Source organism: Sparus aurata, chromosome 8 (assembly GCF_900880675.1).
Source record: "Sparus aurata chromosome 8, fSpaAur1.1, whole genome shotgun sequence".
NCBI classification, from domain to species: Eukaryota; Metazoa; Chordata; class Actinopteri; order Spariformes; family Sparidae; genus Sparus; species Sparus aurata.
In genome coordinates, this window is record NC_044194.1 from 23,212,298 (window position 1) to 23,230,104 (window position 17,807).

The 17,807-nt window shown below is 43.0% G+C and overlaps 1 protein-coding gene across 1 annotated transcript in view; it reads right to left on the reverse strand.

The window, feature by feature from the left end:
- The window catches only part of cttnbp2 (cortactin binding protein 2), an 88,142-nt gene that overhangs the window by 41,113 nt on the left and 29,222 nt on the right, over window positions 1-17,807 (reverse strand). Inside the window, exon 3 of the mRNA XM_030425737.1 lies at window positions 3,295-3,525. Within this exon, the coding sequence (XP_030281597.1) occupies window positions 3,295-3,525 (231 nt within the window). The remainder of the gene's footprint in view (window positions 1-3,294; window positions 3,526-17,807) is intronic.

Genomic DNA, 17,807 nt, shown 5'->3' on the forward strand with positions numbered 1-17,807 from the left:
TTTAAGATGACGGAATTTCGGCACCAGCGGTCGCGACCTTGCCTCCAAATTCAGCCTCGCAACATCAACAACACTCAGGCAGAGTGTTAACCCACAAAAACAGTGTTTCTCGGTCACTTTTCTTGATTCATGGAGGAGGACATGAGGGAGTGGGAGCATCTTCATTGCACACATAAACCAATTCACTGTGTATTACATGTAACCACCCGCCTGCCTTCAGCCTGCCTAAGACCTCATGGTTAATTCAACAACTTACTCACAGGAGAACGTCAAGAGTGGAAATGGATGGAGGGGATAAAGATAGCACGGACAATGTTGATGAAATTTACTCTACCCAGCAACCCGAGGATCCCTCTGAGTGCACTGAGCCTGTGTCTTTAGCAGCGTTGTTGTTGTTGTGACACTGGTCACTTTCAGGGTTCCAACAAAACCATTATCCCTGCCCGACTGCTCCGTACACGGTTGTTGACAGTTTAGCTACAACTGTGTAATCAGTGGTGACGTGGTGATTTATTCTGTGCTAAAGAGGGCAAACGGTTATTTTGTGGCTGCCGCTGCTCTGTTTATACACATTTTTAGGGTCAAGTGAAGCAAATCTCTCAAGGTCAAAGTTGTTTTGCATTGCCATGTTTCTGATCTGCATTGAGAGTGATTGTGGAGGAGTGGAGCGAGGTTTCAGGTGAAATCTGGACCTTTTTTTAAAAAAACATTTGTGATAAGAAGACTGAGTAACTCTAAACAACATGCTGTACACACTAGTCATTTCAGGCTCTGATCAAGGTGATGCAGGTAAATTATGAATAAAGAAATATGGAAAGTACATCTCCTGTCAGAAGAAGTTTGTTTTCACGAACAAAGTTTGCAGAGAGTGAGCGATGGACTTCAAAGGACACTATTCACAACTTGGACTCATTTTATGGAAAAGCCTTTTTGCTTCTTTTGATCAGTTCACCCTGACAGGCTAAAGGAATTTAAATTATACAGGAATGGACACAAATTCAGACTTTATAAACACTTCAAAGGCAGGGAGGCATCACTTCGTTCGGTCTCTTCTGCTTAAGGTACTGGAAAATCTGAATTAATTATTCTTTGGTTCTTCTGGTGTCTGGTAAATGACCGGAATGACTGAATTGTGGCAAATCTAATTGACCTAACCATTTGATGACCTGAGAATGAGCCTCAGAGAAACAACTTTCTTTAGAATAGCTTTAACATTTGCCTGCATTAGTCCTACATAGGTTTACTTTAATTGCCCAACTTTATCTATGTACAATGGCTTGCCTCGCCTCTCCGTTTCTCTCGACCAGCAGCGTCATCTGCTTTTTTCATCGACGGTAAGTTTTTTAAAGTCGTCCAAAAAACACACATCACTTTCAGGGATTTCTTTCACCTGCGATTCAGTTGTCATAACAGCAGATGATCCGCGCGTAGAGGAAGCTTGTTGTTAATCTGTAGCCAAATTAAACCAACGCATTCACACAACCAACAGGTGTACTTACATGTTTGCACAAAACAACGACATTAGTAGGCCTACATTAAATGGGAGAGGTCGCATCACAATCAGTGCGTTTATAGGAGGGATGTAATACCTGACAGCGTATTTCCCTCCACACAGTACGCGTGACTGACAGAAGATGTGTTGCCAAATATGCTCGGGTGGCTGTTAATATACCGGCCCGCCCAGGTATAAAATACGCATGGGAAACACTGAAAAATATTACGGCAAATCCTATTAGAAAGGTGTTGTTTATATTATCATTCTGTTACTGTTATAAGTAGCATAAAACTGTAACGTGTTACTTTTGTAGCACGCCACCCACAACACCGTTAATCGTGCACCAGCCGATCAGGGGAAACCTGTGACTGATGCAGATACTACTGACATCATCCTGACAACCATTCCTACAATAACAAGAACAACAGGAATGCGCACTGGGCACGTTTTGTTAAATCAAACTGGAATGTTAAAATGATAAATGTAACAAAGACAGGTTGTTATAGTTACCCCAAGTACCACGTGGGTCACAATCAGGTCAGAACACACTGAAATTAAAAGCTGAGATATTGTACATTCACTTTAAGACAGGAGAGCAAACACACACTAAACCACAAACCAAAATCTCTTTAACCAGCTTTCCTGTCAAAACCAGCCACTTCCTACCTCTCCCTTCCTTCCACTCCTTCATTCTTCCATACCTCCTCCTTCTCATCCTTGTGTATGTGTGAGTGGTTAAAAGTTCCATTTGGCTCAAAACTGTATCATCTCTTTTATTATTATAGAGTTCAGGGACAGGACACACACACACGTGCATTCACACGGTATTTTCTTTTCTATTATTCACCCACATTCATTCTGCCAGCATCTCATCCAAACACTTTCACACATTCATATTCACACGCACGCGCACACGCACACGCACACGCACACACACACACACACACACACACACACACACACACACACACACACACAGAAAGTAGGAGAGAGGGAGCGAGAAATGGGACGAGGCCATTGCAGACATCTGGCTACCCAGTTAATCACGGCCACATAATCCTAAAGAGACCTGGAACAAAGACACACTCGTACACACACAGTCAACCATCAGAAATAGAGATGACACACCAGAAAATGGGAATTAAGTTCACACACACACACACACACCAAACATACACATACACTTACACACTGGCATAATAATGTCCATGAAAACAGAAACATTAACACACAGACGAGCGTACGGTTTTCTCCTCCGGAGAATTTCAGCCACAGGGATTTGAGTCGTGTGTAAACAAACACAATCTGCGGTCAAACAGAGGAAATCCCTGCTGATGTAAACAACGCCATGTTTTATTTTTATTTATAGTCATTTAATATGACGACTGACTCACCGCAAATAAACTCAAATTACAGAAGCACAAGGCCTGAAATTATGCTTTTTGTGAAATGTAATTGGTTCTTAAGCTAGGCTATTGTAGCTGTAAAGAAACAAGTAAAAATCTCAATAACTGGTTAATGGATTCCAATTGACTACACTAACATGCACAGTATTTATTTAATATTTATCATATTCTGAATCAATACAGGTGATGTAAACAGCATGTTTTGTCTTGGTTCTTCTAAATTGAGCCTTATTCTGAATAAAACATTTCACGAATAAAGCCACAATTAAAGGGTAACTCCAGAACAGCAGGGGGCAGCATAACCGTTAACTGCTGCTCACTACACTTTTTGCTTTCCCTCTCTTGAACATTATCCACCAATAGAGACCCTCCTCCCCCTCCTCTGTGTCTTACCCTCTTCTGGCGGCTCTCAGCGGCGGCCAGCTGGGCTGACATGCGTTCCTGCATCTTCCTGCAGTGGGCCATGACAGCTTCCAGGACAGAGATGGGGCTGGAGCCCAGGGGCCGCCGCTCCTTGTCTCCTCCGGGAACCCCGCACTCAAAGTCTCTCTGAAGTGCCAGGAAGGGGTCCGTCAGGCTGTAGTGGCCGTATCGCTCTTGGAGGAACACCTCCTTCCTCTGAGCCTGGAGAAAAAAAGAAGAGGAGAGAAAATATTATTTAACTTCTTCGGTGTGAGGATCACAAAGTTTGATTGTGTGTCTTATTGGATCATAAATTTGACATTTTTAGGTTTTTATACACTTCATACATTTTAAAACCTGGGTCCGTTTTTCATCACAATCACCACATTTCGAATCCTGCTCATCATTGATGCCAATGAAAGTGCCTGTGTGATACACTGCAACTGAACTTTTTATTAAATTTCAGACTCTACTTATTTAACTGAGCCGATCCAAGAAGGAAAAATCTCTTTTCATCTGAAGAACTACTTAAAGGAAAATAACCCAAAACATTTTAACTAGTTAATAGTTCAAGCCAAAGACTTCTTCAGGCTGTCATTCCTAGAAATGTTCATGTCCAAAACATCTGCTGTAAGACGTAAAACAACAGATAATGAGAGCACGCACGTACATATGGTTTCAGGCTTTAACGGTGCTACTCTCCGCAGCCTCGCCCACATCCCCAGGACCTGCTCTGTGGTTCGGGAGGAGGTGTGGACCCTGAACCCCCCCCGCCCCCCAGCACTAGCCCCCTGACCGCTGTGAGCCGCCTGCCTGACTCCACCAGCATTCAGCACTGCAGCAGGCCCAGCTGCTCTCAGGTTACAACAGACGGATGGTGATGGGAGGTGGAGTCCTGTGAGGTGGTCGGAGGGAGCCCGATCACATCAAAATGTTCAAATGTGGATCACAGCCAGACCAGGTATCACCGTTTACATAGTAGGCGTCAGCTGAGCTCCTGTATAGTGCTAAATGCTAGTGCTAGATACTCTAACTGGAAGAGCCTCGTCGGAGTGCTGCATTCTTCTGCGGCACAGCTGCAGCCTCTAATGTTTATCATTCATCGTTCTAGCTTTGACTTCTGAGAGAATGTAAACAAAACGCTGCTCAGCAGATGAATCGGAAGCCCAAGATGGCAAACTATCCCGAAAGCATGTGAACGCTGCATCACAGCTAGGGCCGGAACACAAAGCAAAGAACGATATTAAATCTGTCATGGGGCAGAGAGACGCCATGGACAAATAGGCACAGGATTTATTTGTAAAAAATAGAAAAGTACTTGACTTTAACTTTCTAGTGCATTCATATTTCCGTGTGCATGTTACAAGCTGCTACAACTCTGTCAATTCTCTTTTTATTATTCTCGACACGCAAGTAGCTTGATAAGTACATCATGTAACAGTAAGCGATATCATGAATTTGTTTTTGCAAATGTTGAAATTGCTAGATGTTGCTGAATGTTGTCTATAGCACCTTTAAAAGAGGATAGAACGTGAGCCCTATCCTACTATGAATCCGGATGGAAATTCTTGTGCCAGAGATTGCTCAAAAACACAGTGACATTGAAGAACAACAAACGCATCAACATCAACCATTCGTTACACATCTGAATTTCCATGCGTTTTGGACACTACGGAGGTCAGTGTGCCTTCCTGTGTCCATAATGTGGCGCTTTCGAACAATCAATTATAACACGTTAGGTTATATCAAAGTTGACTGCACCAGGAAAATTTCATGTAGCCTAAAAGAGATAATGATTGCAAGGTTTGATTGGCAGGTTTCCAACCTGGAGGGATCGTCCCATGAGATCTGGTGGATTAGTAAATGGGATAAAGCAGCTGTAAATTCCAGTTTTATCCAGACTGCTGGTCCCAGCTGAAGCTGGCATTGGTCGAGCTCAGCTCGGTAACATTAGTCTCATCAAACCTGCTCTCAGTCATTCCGACCACAACCAGATGACCACCCGCAGTAATCCAATGGTCAAATAATACTCGACCAAAACCCACTTGGCTGCAGGACGGCAGCTGCACGGAGACCAAACCCGCTGACTGTGAGTGGTGCTGAGAGAGACATTAAGAAAGTGGCTCGCACAGACAGAAACGCAAGATTCAGAGTACGAGAGGGGTGAATCAATCAACTACGAGTCTGCAGGAACGACTCCACATGGAGACGAAGTATCTGGCGGTTGAAGCAGGTTCAAGTCAATCACTGAGGCCATACATCTTAAGCTGTTCTCTTTCACCATGTCAACTGCGATGAATAAAACAGATTCAGAGGATTTTATTCTAAAGAGTCATGATTCATTTCTATCAACAGCAGAAGGCTGGTGAGTGAGGAATATTTAACAACAGACAGAGAGAGACATTTAAATTAAATGTGGAGGCGAGAGAAAGACAAAGAGCCACAGTGTTAGAGACTGAGGAACAGACAACAGAGACAAACAGGGACCAAACACAGGAAGGTGTTGGAAGAGGCTTTGCCAAAGAAGGACATGGAGATTGGAGAGTATAACAACACACACACGCACATAAAGACTGCAGAGCATGAAGATTGATGGTGAATCCTGAGAAGACTGAGGCAGCTGTTGATGCTGATGGCTGACTGCGAGCAAGCCAATGTAAACACACCACGGAGGAAAGGTGTGTGCGTGCGCGCACGAGAGAGAGAGAGAGAGAGAGGGAGGGAGGGAGGGAGAGAGAGAGAGAGAGAGAGAGAGAGAGAGAGAGAGAGAGAGAGAGAGAGAGAGAGAGAGAGAGAGAGAGAGAGAGACTCACTTAGTTTCCAAAGTGGGCTTGGTAAGTTTAGTTTTGGGCTGCGTAATTAATTGAAATATTATCAACACGCAACATGGGGAAGTGCTATATCCAGATTGCAGAAGCTGGAACTTTGTCAGGCAGAAAGAGACAGAAGAAGACGGTGAAGAAGACAGTGAAGGTGAAGGTGAAGGAGAAGAAGGAGAAGGAGAAGGAGAAGGAGAAGGAGAAGGAGAAGGAGAAGAAGAAGAAGAAGAAGAAGAAGATAATTAAAGTGAAGACAACAACGAAGACGAAGATGGTAAAATAAGTACTGTAGCAGATCCTGACTCGTATATCGGTCGGCCTGTATTATTGTCTCATATTGGCCTTTCACAAATTACATATCCAAACTGACGTGTGACAATCGAGGAGCTGCCACCTTGGGATGTTTGACATCTCTGCATGGAGACGTGACTTTGAATTATTCGATTATCAAAATAGTAACCACATACTCTGCTCCAAACTGAACAGATAGATGCCTCAACTGTGCAGCTGAAATACCCAGAAGTCACCACGGGAACCATCTGAAGGGAATCCTCCGCAAAGCTGCAGAGTAAATAATCAAGAGCGATGCGATGCCTTCTTTAAACTGCCCTTTAACTCCCAGAATCCTCCTGTAAATATTTACACTGCAGAGACCATTACAGCCCTCAGTCAGCCGGCTGCTCCTCCTCACCTCCACATCAGGAGCGTCTCGTATCAGACTGAACGCTTTGGCTCTTGAAGTGTCTCCCCGGGTGAGTATTCAGAGACGATGCAGTGTTATCTCCATTTAACACTTGGGATTTTTAATACTTGTAATATAATTATTGCGGTCACTCAAATCCTACAGGCCTCAGCTTCTCATCCTGCTCCTGAGATTTTCCTTCGCTCTGAACATTAGCCTTTATCGTTTATTTATTTAAGTCTGTGTCCCTCTCTGCCAAATAAACTCACCTAGAAGAGGTTTAAGATATTTCAACTCATAAAGAGGCAAGTTGTAAAAGATAATCAAAGACGTAATCAGCTTCTCCACATCGTCAGAAACCTCCCGTGTCTTTGTTCGTTTTTACTTGGTGTTGGCCAAAAAGTGGTCCAAAAAAGAAACAGCAATTGCATTTTTTAAGGCTGCAGTTAATTAAAATATTTAAAGAAAACTGAAATATGGCCGATCATTTATCTAAATTGCCAAAGTTTCTGACAATCAATACAACATCACAGCCTATTTCTTAAGCATATGCTGGTTACAGCTTCTTAAATATCTAAAATATACCACTGAACCCAAAAGGTTAACCTTCTTTTTCACTAAAACAAACTCTAATCATGTAACTGTAATTGTGTTCAAGTGGACCCTTCCTCTCGTTCAGCTCGGCTTGTTTCTCTTCCTGTTTGGAGCGATGGAACTGGTCGTCAATATTCCCTGGTTGTGAGGCTCAGGGTCATTGGTCACCCTATTACAGCGTGCGGGTTAGCACTGAACCCTTTGAGATCTCATCAGCTGTCAGACACTGAGCTCCCCTGAGGCTCTATTGATCCCATTGATCCATTGGATGTCATTAGACGAAAGCCACAGTTTGACCAGTAAAGTTTGTAGAGGCTGATACTGATGTTTCTAGACTGAGGAGGAAATTAAAAAAACATGTGCTTTTAGCCTGTCATTTTATATTTTTATAATTTTGTTGCAATTGCAATAATTTTGAAAAGTCTTACTGACATGTGCGTAGGATCAAAAACTACCGAATATAAAAAGAAACCAAAGAAACCCAAACACTGCCATTCATATTTTATTAAAGCCACAAAATCACAATTACTGATATTTGCATTTCTGAATTTACAGTCTTCAACAGTGGCAAGGGCTGTCACGATTGATTCGAAAGTCGAACATTTCTTTGAATGTAAGGTGAAAAGCTCATATTTAAACTGTTATGACCTGTTTCGAATGTAGTCTTTGAGAGCATTAAGCTGTTTGTTGTAGCGTTCCTTGAGATCCAGCAAAGACTAAAAACCAAACGTCAAAGTTATGTCGATGTGGAGGTGTTTGTATCACACATGTTCTCATTTAGAAGGAGTTATATAGCAAGAGTGGTGTGAAAATGGCGGGCAAATGCTGCTTTATCAGAAAGGTGTGTATATCTGCAGCCTTGAGTCTTGAAGCGGGGGGATTTAAGTTCAATATGTCTATGTTTAAGTTTTACAGTGAGAACCACAGCTGACAGAGGCCTCTACCAATCACCCATTTAATTAAGATGTTTCCCAACTACTTTGGAAGGACGGTACTGTATTTACAACAGCAATAATATAATAATACTTAAGTATTTACAAGTGCAGCAGGAGAGGAGGGCCGGGAGTGAGACCTCAGTATTATTAGCATCAACCTTTACAGGCATGCTGCACTCAGTGGGTGAGAGGGTTCAGGGAACACAGCCAGAAAGAGAGAGAGAGAGAGAGCTGGTCGTAGCGGAGAAGCAGGAGGAGATGGAAGAAAAGTGGAGGACAGATGAGAGGAGGTGGAGGAATGTCAAATGCTGCGAGGAAGGATGGCAGCGACAAATAAAATCAGAGAGAAAAGAGGGAGACAGCGAGAGCGGCGAAGCAGAAAAAGGCCCGGCAACTGGGGCGCAGAAAGGCCCTGAGCTGAAAGGATCAGAGGGTACTCCAAACTTTACACGGCAGAGAAAAGAGCAGCGTGTATTCAAGTGTCTCGTTTCACTCCATTCAGGACTGTGTGAATGTCAAGTCAGTGGCCGTCTGCCAATCAAGCTCTGATACAGAAATCATCAGGTCAAACAGAGGAGCCGCTCATGTCCGGAGAAAGCATTAGACGCGAAGAGAAGGATGCGCTCGAGGGCGCTTCATTCAAGTGTCTGATGCTTGAGATGCTGACTGACTCAGTGTCCGACAGCAGAGAATGAGAAACAATTTGGGAAAACCTCAAAACAAGAGACAGTAGAAAGCAGAAAAGGCAGAGCGAATCAGACAGACTCATCTTTCTGTGGCTGACACCTCCCAAAGAGTGTTCACAATCCGCTGGAGAATAGAAACCTCCATTTACTGTTGTCTGTGCAGGAAAGAGATATACGGTCGTAATTTTAAATGTACTCAGTCTAATAGGTTTCTTGTTCCAAACAGACTCTTTTGATGGATCACAGCTCAACTTCAGTTCCCTGCTTCTCTGCCAGCAGCCGGTTCATTGCAGCATTTTTCTTTTTAATTGCTTCGTCCAAGAAATGTAAAAAGAACTTTATCTTGGTGACACTGGAACAATTATCATGTTATCAGTCATCATGTTATATATAGAAGTGAAAAGTAAAAAGCAACCGCTTAACTAAAATTATCAAGACGCACTAGTAGGGAATTTAAAAAATAATAATTTAATTGAGAGCGTTTTCTGACAACTGTGCTGGTATTATTTATCATTTTCATACACGGATCTTCAAATCTGCAACAGTGCGTTCAAATAACCTCCTTATAAAAAGCGACACCAATTCTGATAGAAATGTAAAGTAGCCTTGAGGAGCACAATCACAGCTACTAAAGCGAAAGTGTTTTTTAGTAAGTGTTGCCGGTCTCCAGCCGCTGGGCTTTTAATCAACACTTCCTGTCAGTGGCTGTGCTGCCGGTGGTGTCAATATATCGACCTTTCCCGCTGCGGCTTCTTGTTTCAGCCACACAGGGTCGGGTCAACGTGACGAGGTTGTCAACTCTTCAGTCGAACATCTACCTTCGAGCTGAAGCGGCTCACACATCTGTCTTTTTTTGTCATGCGTTGTGACTGATGTACTGTGTGACAGCACCTTGCTCAAGGACACTTGGCCTTTTGACATTCACTCAAGTGCTTTTGTTCAGTTTATTCTCTAGGTGAGGTTTTTTTACTTGTTACAAGTGTTCTTTTCATTTAGTTTATTTCCTTTCACTCAAACATATTATACATTATATTACGTGTTATATATTACATTATGGATAGACATTTGACATTGTGAGAGAGACACAGAGAGAATCAGGAAAGATTTTACAAAAATAGCAATTACGCACTAACCTTGCATGTTACATTTTTTGTTTACATTATCATCCATGCATGGATGTGGATGTGTACTACTAGGTAGCCTTGATGAGCGTGATTAAATGCTATAGATTTTGTTTGCAACTAAGAATAAACAAAAAACAGAGGAATAAAGAAGTGGAGTCAATGTTGCAGTCTGGGTCCTGAAAATACAGAAGCTCAGTTCTGCCAGTTATAGAAAAAAAACATTAAAACAAAGCTTGATCAAAAGAATACTCCCATTGTAAGTCGCACAGTTATGAAATAGAAAATCACAATCAGGAAATAAAGTCAACATTTATAATCATGACTTTTTATCCAATAATTTCCCCTTTTTAGATCATTATTATTCCTTCTTTTGGCATAATTTTGTCTTTCAGCCCAATTTCAGCTGTTTCTGTGAGTTAAGATCACTGTGGGTTTATGGACGACGTGTGACACTTGAGAATCCCCACGATTATAATAATCTGCTTAGTCCAGCATATTTGAGGAATAAATCAACATAGTCTAGGTTTTGTGCGGAATTTACAGTCCCCGATGTTGTCTTCAGTCTTCTTTAACGTGCCCTCAAATCTGTGATTTTCAGGACACAAATGTGAGAAATTTCACCTCGGAACAGCATCTCTGCATGATAACCGACCTGATTTATGTCGCACTCCTGAGGTGCTCCTCATTGACTCCAATCTCGGTTTGGTTTTCTAGGTCAGAGCTGCAAAGAACTGACAAACAGCATCGAGCGAGGAGCAAATTAGGCGCCGGGATAGGCTGAAGATATGGAGGACTGGGGGGGGGGGATCGTTTTGAATCCCTTTCTGGTCTCTGGAGATATGGAAGCCTCCAAATTATTGGAGGACTCACTCAGTCTGAGTGCGTGTGTCAGCAGAGGGTGGATAGTCCCTCAGGAATTGTGGCCCTCGGGATGTTAGCAGTGATCCTGAGGCCCATCTGTCATTCACACACATGCACACACCCCAATTAACTCATCTTTGCTCCAACGCGCATTCTCCAGAATTATCAGTCAATGAGCTGTGATTTGGCAGCGACATTCAAAACCCAATAAACGGTGGAACATAAAGAACACTTGGGAATGACAAGTGGTTACCTGCAGCTCAGATGGGGAAAAACTGAAGCCACCATCTAACCTCCATCAGTTCACCTGTCAGAACACTTTGCTGGTTAATTGCTCAGGAAAACCAAATCAAATCAATTATTAAATGTAAGTCCATGTCAGAACATTTGCAACCAATCACAAAAAACAATGCAGTTTCTTACCAATCGTGTGAATACTGTGTTGTGACAGAAAAGCCTGCGTCCTAAAAAAAGGCACCGTAGGTTTTATTATCTTATCAACAACAACAAGTCATTGTTTCAGTATCAAAAGTATGAAAGTGAGACAGAAAAGATGAATGCTCCTTTAGAAGAAACTTTATATTCACAGCTGCTGGTCCAACATGCAACTGAGAGGAGCTGTGAACTGTTAGCTAAGACTGAAACAATACCAGGAAATGACACAAATGACACAAAGCATCGACGATAACTAAGGGACATGGAAGGGCTTACACCATCACCAGCAATTAGACTTTGAAAGCACTTGTTCTGGGGGATCAGTCTGACTGCTTATTTTCCTCTCTCTGAAATTTGACCGGATTTATGGACTTTTATGAGAGCTATGGACCTCAGTGATACTGACATCAATGGAAAGTGAACACTAAATCTAAAAATATGTTTATCATGTCTGTGTGTTATGACTCCAAGAAGCGGTACAAACAGCGGTAATGAAGTGCCAAGGGCCCTTAACTGCCTCCCTAAGCCAGCACATCTTCTTCTGCAGCTCCAGCTACTGTCTGTGTCAGTAAAAAAGGCTAAATCAGAAGATCAATGGGACAACAATAACTAAGCTGTTTTGGAACATCTCATATGACTCACATCCTACCTCAAAGTCCGTTAAAGAGACAAGTTAGCAACCCTGCACTGGTTACCTGCGAGTGTTAGAATTGATATTGAGATTTTACAGCTCGTTTCTGGTTTTAAAAGCCTGATCGGTGGTTGAGATCCTCTGGCAGGACTCAGCTAACGGCTCCAAATTCATGACTTGTGACCGGCTTTAGCTTATCGAGCCTCCCTGCCGTGAAGCTGATTATACACTTACCATTAGACATCACAATGCAAATCTTTTTATAGGTAAAAACAGAAAGAGTGTTATTTAACATTCGGTGTGATGACAGCGTTAGGTAACATGAGGATGAAAGGCACCGGTTGTGTGTGTGTTTAAATGTGAAGGATGCCCCTCAAACACATCTCATAAATCTCCATCAGTATGCAGAGCGATGATGGTCGATGGTTACGGTAACACTGAATCAGAAATCCATCCGAGCAGTGAGCGAGAGAGAGAGGGAGCATCTGACACTCGATGACCCGCAATCACGAGGGATTTCACTTTGCCAGAGGGATCAATACGAGCATGCGGATCCGATTTGACAACGAGAAACTGATAACAGAGAGCGAGCTACAGCATGGAGGCGGAGGAGGTACTGTATAAATTAGATTGGGATAAAAGGGAAGAAGAGAGGTTCATACGGAAAAATGAGGGAGGAAACAGGAAGGATGAATGTCAGAGAGAGCGAGAGAGAGGTGGATGAATAAAGCGAGGATGAGAGATGAGAAAGAGCCGAGCAGATGATTACTGCCTCCTCTGCCAGGCTGCATTCACACACACACACACACACACACACACACACACACACACACACACACACACACACACACACACACACACACACAGCTTCAGCCCTCTGAGTTACGTAACGTGTTGTCGGTTCACAGTGTCACTGAGCCTGAACGCCATCATCTTTTATCACCCAAAACTCGTCCAAAAACAGAGATCACGTTTCATTTCATCTCGTGTGGGGGGAGGCAGCAGCCTGGATGGTAGAAAAAAAAAATGGGAATTCCTGGCTGGAGAAGGTGCGCAACAGCTTCACTTCACTAATTCTTGTATCCATTCATGCGTTGATTATGTTTTGAGGTGAATGAGTCACTTTTCAGTCAGAGAGGAGGAAAAAGTCACAGCACATTACATTACAACGTGGCATTAGTTTTGTCGGATCAACAGTCCAGAATGAAAAGAAAAATTAGATTAAATAGGCTGTAAAATGGAAAATGTGGCATTTCTGCGTCATAAATGGCTCACACAACTTATTTATTAAACAGTTTGGGCCTTATGACGTTATGTACCATGCAACCGTAGAAACGCACGAGTGGAGATTTAGCAACAGTTGAGTTAGTTTAGTTTCCACTGCAGGAGCTGCCCCTCTGTATTTTTACCAACTGCCTCTGCTTGACCTGATGTTAATGTTAGCTGTGATACACAATGATAGACGGATGGGTCGTCCAATCACCTGTCGAGTTGTTTTTTTTAAAGTGCCTGCCCTTTGCCCCAAACAGTTTCTAGCGGCACATGTCCAGATGGTTCTGTGCAACAAACCATTTGGTGCGTCACACTTTTGGCTGTTAGAAATAAAGCTTTAGTTTAGAGCTACATACAAAACATAATGAAGGTGAGGAGGTTTGAGGTTCACCAAAACCACAATCAGTGCCTGCTGAAATCGTCTGCAGTCACTACAAATCAGAACTCTCTTCACCTGCTTACTTCCATTTCCACAGATGGAGCTGGATGAACGAAAAAACTGTCCCGACACTTTTTCGATCTTAGATGAAGTAGGATAGGAAACTATGACTGTAGTGAATGCAGTGGATCGGACCAGTGTGCAGTATTGACAGACAGACAAAATTAGGCTGCTCCCAGTATCAGCGGAAAAGTGCTATTGATGGATCTTCAACAATGAATGTGCAACCTTGTGCACAGACACATGCTCAGAAGCTACTCAGGTGTTATTTTTTTTAAGACACAAATTCAAAGGTTTTGCTGGATTAACTGCTTTTCTCAAACTGAAATCCTCAAAGTGGAGCCACATGTGGACCGATTCCCAGAAAAAAAGAAAATAGATGTTCTTTCAGACTGATGCTCCCTCAGTTCCCGCTTGTGGCGTCATATCTGCAGACTATTTATCTCCCCACTAGAGGAAATGATTCCAAAATCCATCAGTCATGTCTCTCTCTCTCTCTGTGTGTGTGTGTGTGTGTGTGTGTGTGTGTGTGTGTGTGTGTGTGTGTGTGTGTGTGTGTGTGTGTGGCTGTGGTTGGGTGGGCAGGTCGTTGTGTTGCCCCCGGGGTGCCCACACTGTCAGACAGCTGACATCACTCTGACTTCAGCGAGGAACCAGGACATTGTTATATAACCGACAGAACAACAGAACAACAGGACAGGAAGGGTTAGTTCCTGGTGTTTCCAGCTGTAAATCAGTGTTGGAGAGCCGACGAAGAGCAAGTGATGAGTTCTCACAGAATTTCCTTCACAGGCGCAAAGACAGAACTGTGACAGCTTCACAGAGAAAAACATCATTTTCCAGATGCTTGCAGCACTGCTGCTCAACCTGCAACATTTAATAATTTTGTTCATTTCTGAGCAAAGTAAGGAGCCACTTAGAAAAATGGGACAATCTAACCCTTACACTGAACCATTTTCTTCAAGGTGAGACACAACCACATCCCCCAAATACAGCCTGACATGTCTGGTATCTCTTTGGGATGTCCACTGGAATTTAAATATCTTCAGTGGGTTTGAACTATGTTTAGCTGAAGCGTTTTAAGGAGTTCAGGAATACAGGGTCGTGTGTCAGAAACATGAGAAACTCTACGTCTAAAAAAGAAACATGATTCCTTTTCAAAGTGAAATGCCACTGCATCGCCTGAAATTTGGAAAAGACTTCAAACAAAAACACACATACACACCCCCGTACACCTCTACTCTTTATGTGTTACTATGCAGACTAGAGGCTGAACGAGGCCTGACGTGTTTTTAACGTGTAACATTTTTACCCAGAATCCAGTGCGGTGGCAGCTTTCTCCACTCATGTTTAATGAGCTCTGCTGACGGCCTCAATGAAAGTTTGATGAAGCCCAAGATACTGTATGCACACACACACACATGGGAAATGCAACAATATACAAATACGCACAGGACACACACACACGTGCACAGAAAATCCATATCATCAGAGTCTGTAGTAGCTGATTTATCTGCTGCGTGAAAATGTAGCTTACAATCTAATGATAAGTAATCCTCATGTGAATGAGCACAGAGACCCACTTCATACTGTCATGTGATGTTTCATCACTGCACACCAAGTCTCTCCCTCTCTCACTCCCCTACACGCAGCGACCAATGGAAATCATGATTCGACATTCCCAGGACTTCTAACCCTCCTATCCTGAATCTCTCACTCACATACAATGCAACACCCACAATAAATAGGAACAGTTATGGGCTCCTGCGAGACGCTGGATATCAGACAATCACCCACTGATGAAGGCCGAGGTTTGTTCCTTCACCGCAGATGAAGGACTTAAAACATTTTTTAATGGTCATTATGGTCTTTAAAAAGCTCCAGTCCAGACCAGAGGGTATCAAATGTCCTGTTTTTCAACGGAGCTCGAGTGTCTCATGATGATCTGAATGATGTTTCAGGGGCTTTTCCACCCTGAAGTGAATTCAGACTTGGAAGAAAAAAACAGGCTAATTGTCGGCTAGCATGGGTGCCACAGTCATTCATTTTTTAAAGTTCAACATTTTGAAAAACACTCTCCTGCTCTGCGAAATGAGAGGATTGGTGCAGACCTTGGCCTGAATTTGAGAAACAACCCAACCAAGGCACCTTTGCCGTCCAGTGAAAACTGCTCGCCTGGTGCAGACATCACAACGCTTTATAGCAGCCTTTCATAACACCTTACTTTATGCTAAGCTAGCCTAAGTATGTTTCTCAAAACGGTGGCTTATTCCTTTAAAGGCCGTGATTTGTAGAATATAGCCGGAATTCGAAGGTAGTCCCAAAAGGGCAGCGTATGACAAGAGTGGCTGCTCCTTGCTGGCGATTCTTGGCTGTAGCAAGCAACCATTAGCTCATTAGCTCATGTCTCAGTTAGGTGTGGAAGCAGTGGCCCGAGAGGTCGTGTTGATTTGACCCTAATCTTTTGAGTGGTTGTGCATCTCTGTTACATGAAGGCATTGACATGATGTCAACACTGTTGTTTCTTCACACCATGTTCACTCTATGAATACTTTAAACTGAAAGTCTTGCAAATTTCTCCTTTAGCAGAGACGCATCGAGCTGTTCTGTACGTTTTGGTAATTAAAACTCCTATTAGAGCCACTATCAAATATTTAAAACAACAATCAGATCTGCTTATTACACACGGCAGCGAGAGTAAATAAAACACTGCAGTTAAATTTTAAACGGCTTCATCGAAAAGCAAACTGGAGTCAAATAAAGCCTGTTAATCTCTTGATGCTTATCCGCCGTTCAGGCTCTACAACAAAACCACCCACACACAGATACAAACACACACACACATTTGGAAGTAGAACTTTTCAGTCCCTCAGCTATATGCAAATGTTTATAAAAACATAACGCAGAAAGAACATTTCCATCAAAAACATACTGAGGCAAACCCTTCAGAGAAAGTACGGACACACACACACACACACACACACACACACACACACACACACACACACACACACACACACACACACACACACACACACACACCATGACTTGCAGCTGTGTGGCTGTGCTGCCCAGTAGAGTCAGCTCCTTGCAGCCTATTTTTATCCTTAATGCCACAGTAAACCAACGCAGGCCTACTGCTTGATTAAACCTTATAGTCCCTGTGGGCAGAGACACAAAAAGCCCCCCCAACATCTGATAGGGCTGCAAGTGTGTTTATTACTTACCCTGTGCGTGTGTGTCAGTGTGTGCGTGTGATGCAGTCATGCAAATGCATATCTATTTTTCTGATTAAATGTGTGTCAGCACTTCATGTCCGGCTGATTTAACCCCACGCTGGAAGTAAAAATCCTGCGAGCACAAAAACACACAGGCATCGACTCTTAACTGTGGATACCCCCTGCTAGAATACGCACACGCGCGCACATGCGCACACACGCACACACACACACGCACAGCAACATGCAAACAAATGCATCAACTGGACACAAATACAAATTCTGTCAATGTTTTATGGTTGATTTGCAGGTAAATTTAATATTTTAGCTTCTGGTTGGGAGCTAGATGCACACACACAAACAAACAAACAAACATGAACCTCATGTAAACACTCACACACCGACATTGAATGTGTGTATTGCCACGGGCTTGGCAGGGGAGGAGAGATGAAAAAGGCTGCAGGTACAAGCCAGAGGGCTCGTATCCAACTGCTCCTCTGATATCACATCAGTTAAAAATCACAGAGCTCAGCAACCCTGGACACCTGACCATGCACACATGCGTGCACGCACACACACAAACAAACACGCACACACACACACAAATATAGATAGGAAAACAACACCATGATGCTCCAGGCAGGAAATGAAATTGTTTGTCAGAAGGCCACAGCAGCCACTTTTACTATTTTACCAGAAATGACAGTTTTAGAAGGAAACAGGACGTCTGGTCTGAATGATGACGGGTTACCTGCCAAAGTGGCTCTGAGGGAAGACAAAATGCCACAGCCGCAACCAACCTCTGTTT